Source organism: Electrona antarctica (genome assembly GCF_951216825.1).
Source record: "Electrona antarctica genome assembly, chromosome: 17".
Lineage (NCBI taxonomy): Eukaryota > Metazoa > Chordata > Actinopteri > Myctophiformes > Myctophidae > Electrona > Electrona antarctica.
Window position 1 is genome coordinate 11853096 of NC_136798.1, and position 6669 is coordinate 11859764.

The 6669-nt window shown below is 43.4% G+C and overlaps 1 protein-coding gene across 1 annotated transcript; it reads right to left on the reverse strand.

Annotated features, from left to right (window-relative positions):
* Positions 1–382: 382 nt before the first annotated feature.
* On the reverse strand, positions 383–6423 carry alkal2a (ALK and LTK ligand 2a). The gene is made up of 6 exons (XM_079526505.1): positions 6292–6423; positions 3395–3758; positions 2945–2998; positions 2234–2314; positions 1966–2040; positions 383–1190 (listed from the first exon to the last, which is right to left on the reverse strand). The coding sequence occupies exons 2-5, from the start codon at positions 3675–3677 to the stop codon at positions 1976–1978; spliced, it is 483 nt and encodes a 160-aa protein (XP_079382631.1). The 5' UTR covers positions 3678–3758; positions 6292–6423; the 3' UTR covers positions 383–1190; positions 1966–1975.
* Positions 6424–6669: the final 246 nt, after the last annotated feature.

A 6669-nucleotide genomic window follows, 5' to 3' on the forward strand; every position in this document is an offset into this window, starting at 1 on the left:
GCTAGTTATAAGGTTTCCTTTTATGCTTTTTTACAATATGTACATATTGCACTTGGTGAGAATGTTTAGTGTACATAATGTACAGCAGAAACTTGTGACTACTTGAATATAAATATACAATGTACCACGCTCAACCAAGATTCACAGGAGGTCTGCAACTCAACATTTTGTTTGCAACCATTACTTAAAGGGAAAGTAAATTGATTTTAGACATATATAATTTGTGTCTTATACAATATATCTGTAGTATTTGGACCCTCAGAGAACAAAGGCACCAGATGTCGGTCGACACATTGGATTGTCAGTTGGTCACCATCACACTTTCACAAACTGGCCTTTTATTTAAAAAACAACCAGTTTGAACTGCTTGTTATGTGCAAGAAGAGGCCAATGTTCTCTGTGGGTCCAAGTACAGAAATGTATTTTAGCAGACAAATTATAGGTCTAAAATTGCTGAACCCAACCTTAAGATCGCATCTATGACTTGACTTTAATGTCCTGCAAAGACATCAAGAGGCAAGGATGTGTTCATGCGATTAATAATTTAATCATAATTTTCAGTGCACAAGTAGACGAAAGAATGCAGCTCTGCTGACTGGGGTCTGAGAGAGCCTTTTGTCCAGTAATATGCAGCGCTGAGTGGAAGTGGCAGGCTCGACCCAAAACATCAATATACCACTACCAATGTTAGAAGCCATGTCACATCCACACCTAAAATACAGCTCACATTTTGATTCTTTGTCACACACACACACACACACACACACACACACACACACACACACACACACACACACACACACACTAAAGAAGGAGAAAAGAAAAGAAAATAACTCCAATCCCTTTTTGTTTTGGGAAAAAAGGAACAAGGTCTCAAGATGGTTGTGTCAGTCATTGGTACATTTTCATACCATCTCTTTTCCGTGTCCAACTGTCCACCTTCACGCTCTACAGTATATCATAGTCTGTCTTTTTGCTGCTTTCTGCAGAGACAAGTGGTGTCCTCCAGCTGAGGCCAGGCAGGGCCAGGGATGGTTGTACTCCACACCTCAGTAAGAGAGACCACTCTGGAGGAGAATGCAGTGCCTAATAGCAGACAGGGATGGTCAGAGTGCTTAGCTTCCCTGTTACTGTCCAAGGCACTTTTTGTCCGGGTTTTTTCTTCTGGATAGTTCGGGTTTGGCTTGAACCTACAAGAAAGAGTAAGTGAGATTTAGTGCTGTCTCCAACTTGGCAGCACCAAAAAAATGTTATCCTTTGCATAAGTACAATGAAAAATGATTTGTTGCAGATCTGCTGTTAATAGTGTGCAGCTACACTTGGTAACAGCATGCATAAACAGTCATTTTAATGTATTTGTTTGACACAAAAGGATAATAACATTGGCAAAACTTATCTGGCAGTACATTGAGCGTGCAGGAGATTAACTGCTCACTGACCCTTATGTTGTTTATCTGCCACTGGGCTACACATTATGTGGCATAACTTTTGCTTGTGTATTAATCCAAAACAAGGACTTTAGGCCCGTTTGGCGTTTACTATGAAGAAATCACCCACATTGGCACATGCATCGAGTCTTTGCCAGTTATCGTGAGCAATATTACTCTTCTTCTTACTTTAATCTTACATAATATTATTCGTCCCATTGGTTATGTACAGTGTGTGACTGATATTATAGACGGTTGTCGAACCATATGGATTTTCATGGGTCGCACATTTAGAGTAGTGTCAATTACTCTTTGAAGTGGGACAGTATCACCATATGTTTTACCTGTGCTGTGCTGTGAATCACCCAGACATATATCACCCATGAAGCTGACCTGCCTGCATCCCATTGTCTTAACAGTGGCCCGGCGCCAGTATTTGCAGTCTTGCACATGTCTTTCATTGAAAGGAATGTCTCTCAAGGGTCTTGGCCTTCTAAAGCATTTCACGACAGAATTGACAGGAAATGTCGCTCTGTACCTTGCGTTTGTTAACCCTCTATGCACCGTGGGCTGCCCGCCAACCGCGTGAGAAGCCGTGCACATCTTTTGAAGTCTGTGGAGAAGACGAGATGAAATGGAGTGACTTGTAGCAAATACGCAACTGCGCACGAGGTACATGCTGCATGCTCTGACCCCCCCCCCCCCCCCCCCCCCTACCGCTGCTCATCTGGAACATGTGCGATGATTCTAAAACAATGTGGATGAGCTCAGACTGGAGCATACCTCAGCATGGTTGCAAAACTTACATGCAGGTATTGTGCAGTCCCTGGTGTTGTGGTAGAGTCTGTATACATGCTTCCTGCACTTGGGACTGAAGTATAGAGGACCTGCAAGAGAACATGCATTGATATGAATCCAGGTCACACCCACCTGCCTGCCCACAACAATAACAGCAATTGCCTATACGATTCTCTTCTTATTTCTGACTGTCTAGACTCAGCGGTTCCCAAACCTTTTTGGCCGTGCACCCCCTGTTACTTCCTGACCTAGCTGACGCACCCCCTCACATGGAAATATAAATTGCATAAGCTATATAGAGACATACATTTCCTATTTATCCACATATATACACATATATGAACCTGACAATGGCATATATATATATGCAGCATAGGCTATATTCTGCATATACTTGCCATATATTGGCATAATATGATAATATATTTAAAATAAAACCATAGCACCACCATTAGCCTTTTCATGTCGCGCACCCCCTAGAAGGCGCCCGCGCACCACAAGGGGTGCACGCACCACAGTTTGGGAACCACTGGGCCCTCTATCTCTTTCTCACACACACTTTCTCTCTCTCAGAGTCATGGACGCACATGCACGCACACACATGCACGCACGGCGCGCACGCACACACACACACACACACACACACACACACACACACACACACACTGTCGCTCATAGTAGCCTAGGCTATACTATAGGCCACAATAACATGAGCTTACCTGTTAAATGTTTGAGAAACTTCTCTTTCTTCCTCAGATCTCTGGGGAATATTTCTGTTAAAGATAAGAAGACGAGAAGGGACATCAGCTTTTAAACAGTAAAAGATATTGATAGGCCTATTGCTTATACAGCTATCAGATGGCAATGCCCATAAATGCATGTTATGTTCTTATATGGTTTGTACTGCAGGCTATAGGCAAGAACATTCTCTAAGTTCAAGGTGGTCAAGCCATAGGGCCCCAAAGTCAGGACTCGGGACATATTAACCACTTCAACCCCAGGCAGCATGCCCGTGAAGAACGAAAATTGCAGATCTACAAACTCAAAACAAAAAAGACTGTTGTGAGCTTGTAGATCAGCTATTTTGGGCTAAAAATGTAGACTGTAAAAGTCGGTCCAAATACAGTTGTCACTCAGAATAGGGGGGGGTTTATTGGGTCACTGCTCACCAATAATTTGATCTCCTCTGTCCGCCTTGTGGTTGCGTAAATCCCTTGGATCCACCGACCCCGACCGGGATGTGGATGACGCCGGGGACACCTTATCGGCGCTGTTCGGGCCCCGGCTCGAATCCACGTGTCTCACCATGTCAGCTATCCGCCTCAGCAGGTTCTTGTCGTCCCTTGCAGTCGTGGAGGGAGCCACCGTGTGCGCGCTCTCGCCGCGGTGGCCGCTAATAGTGCACAGGAGCAGCACGAGTCCCATCATGACGGGCTTGCGCAGTCCGCTCATCGCTCCCGCAGACTCCGAGAAAAGCGGCGAGCTCCTTCTCCTCTCGTCGCTCAGTCAGTTCGGACACAGTTTAGAACACACCTGCAAGAGAGGTTTGAGTCACAACTCAGCCCCCCAGCGCACACATTTCTCTCAGACTCCTACCAAAAGTTGTTCGTCCATCATTGATGGCGTGATAATATGTATAGGCTAATAGCCCATGTATGCCCCGTTCAGTCATGTGTCACATATTGTGTGAACGCCCCGTGATCTCTGTATTTCTATAGCCTATTCGAATTAGAGGCAATTCGATAATTAGAGTTCTGTTCAGGACTGTCCGTGTAAAGCAGACAGCAGTGACCAAATATCCCTAGAGGAGCTTTAGGCACTTTTGTAATGAAATATACAGGTAGCCTATATGGTGAAAGTTGTTGGGATCATTTTAGTCAGAAGAAGGGAATGTTGGTAAATGCAAGCAGGCGTATAAAAGTGTGATTACCTTAGAGCTTGTAACCTCTTGGGAGTATAGGAAACAATACTTCCAGTGCGTCCAACAAGAAAACGGGAATAAAGTCGCGCGTAAAACCAATTCAGCGCTTGGCGGTGTCCAGCCCCATATGGATCCTTTTTTTAAATAAATGATTGAGTGGGTAATATAATGTCTTTTGAAGTTATAAGTGTTGGCTCGGCATCTGTGGTCATCTTCTAATCCTTGGATAAATAGAAAGGGTGGGAAAATAACCGCCGTCCGTGCATGGATCCACAACTCCGTCTTAGCAAAGTGTCAGATCGTTTGCCAAGGTGCCGCCGCTCACTTTTTATTCTGTCTTGCGGACGTAGTGACCTGTCCCTTGTGGATTACCATGCCATGCCAGGCCTTTAATTATAGAATCGCGTAATAACTCTCCTCCTGAAGAGAAAGTTCACATCAGTTTGGACCGTCACTCAGTGCCTGGAGAAGTTTTCTGCGCCCCCTCCCTTCTCGTCACTCCACTCTTATCTGCAGTCCGCCGTTACAGGAAGCTTTCCTTTGATTGGAATTCCAATCAGCCGACATGCACCACAGAGATACGGGCATCCGTATTGGTAATGCAGTGCTCTCATAACCTCCGCGCAATTCTCAGAACATCCTTTCGATTCACGTTCCTTGCTCGCTTAAAATCCACAAGGTTATATTGGCTGTACATACTAACAGGCTATTAGCCTACACCGGTTCCATTGTTAGAGATCAAAACACGCACTGATATTAAAGCATTTTTTTTTAAGTCCGTTTCCATCGGAAGCAACGGGTGTAACAACCCGCAGCTGAACTTTATCCTCCGTCTAGATGATGTAGATTAGTTTGTAGCTAATGCCCTATGGTCGGTAGAACACTCTTTAAGTGACGGCATGCAATTGGCTGGCCTAATTCCCTCCCCCAAAAAGCAAAACATTATACAGAACTATGAAAAGAAGCTAAATAAAGCACCGTACATGGTTTAAGTGCAAACTGATGCAACTACATTCTCATTTCACAATTCACTCTTTATGTTTTTACATATTTAGATGAAAATAAAGACATGGACAATCCCCACAGTATATTACCATTCATTCATGCCCACTGTGCGCATTGTGGCCCTGCATGCGTAAAGGGAAACTTAGTGCTGAAAGGACAGCGCGCGCAATTGAACCCAACTGCGCACCTCGGGAACTGTGTCCAACAATGTCCGTATATGCATCTGCTTACATGCTTACCTGGTCGGGCAAACATTTCTTGTAGCTATATATACAAAAACAATTATACGAGTAATGTATAGGCCTATAGGGAAATACGTTAAACTTAACTTATATAATTACAATATGGCTTGCCACGTGGTTTTGTTTGTCGAGAGCGAGACCACACAGTCCTAACAGCCACATTCATGCGAAGATTATTATATAGACGAAACTATTCTTCCTTTAAAGATACGGTAGGTATTATCATTTTTTGTAACTATATGTTTTGTGGCCATGTTTCTTGTATAGCCTACACAGAATATCATTTATTTCAAAACATATTTGCTATTCTAGCAGCAAACGTTTATAGTAGCCTATATAAATAAAATGTCAGAATGGACATTTTGTCTAAAAATGATTGAATGACTGTTTTATCAAGCCAGTATAGTTGGGTGATTTCATTTCAACAGGGGGCGCCACATTTACAGGTTCATATAGGCTGAACCCGTGTTACAATATAGGCCTATACAGTATAGCCTATACTGCCAACTTTTGCCCGTCTTTTTTCTGCAAATAGTTTTCTATGTTTTCTATTTGTTCATACATGTTCAACAACAATGAAAATCAATGAACAAGCCTATTCATATAGCCTAGTGAAGGAGGAATATTTGACCAGACAGTGTAATGGAAAAAAGAGGAACTCTCATCAACAATGTGGTCACTGAACATTGTCTGCATGCGTCCGTCCCTTGTGTTTTCATGACGTTCCTCGATTTGCAACATTTCTGGTCTTAATGCAACATCAATCTGACAGGCTAACTGATAAACCCTTGATGTATTATGTATGTATAAACATTTTAACATTTAACAATAGAACACTAAACCTGGGTGATTTTCACCCAGACAATTATGATTTTCATAATGTTGCTTGTCCTTGTACCTTCACGAGGATGCTCAGTGACATCATAGAAGGTAGGTGTGCTGCCCACATCATTGGTTAAACCACTGGGCTTTTCCCCCTCTCTTTTCATTGGACCATTAATGTCCCAGGAATGGGTGGACCAAAGGAGAAGTTGTCAGCTCTTGTTCTGTGCCTTCCTGTCTGCCCTTTGTAGTTCTGTTCCTGTCTTGTCTCACTAGTCCTGTGATTGCCAGTGTTTCCACCTGTGTCCCCCTTGTTCCCCAGCCTATCCCAGTGTTGATCGTCAGTGGTGTTCACCTGTGTCTAGTTATCCCTTGTCTATTTATATGCCCTTGTGTGTTCAGTTCTCTGTTGAGTCGTTGTTTGTAGTTGCTGTGTTCAGTCCTGTTTTTGAGC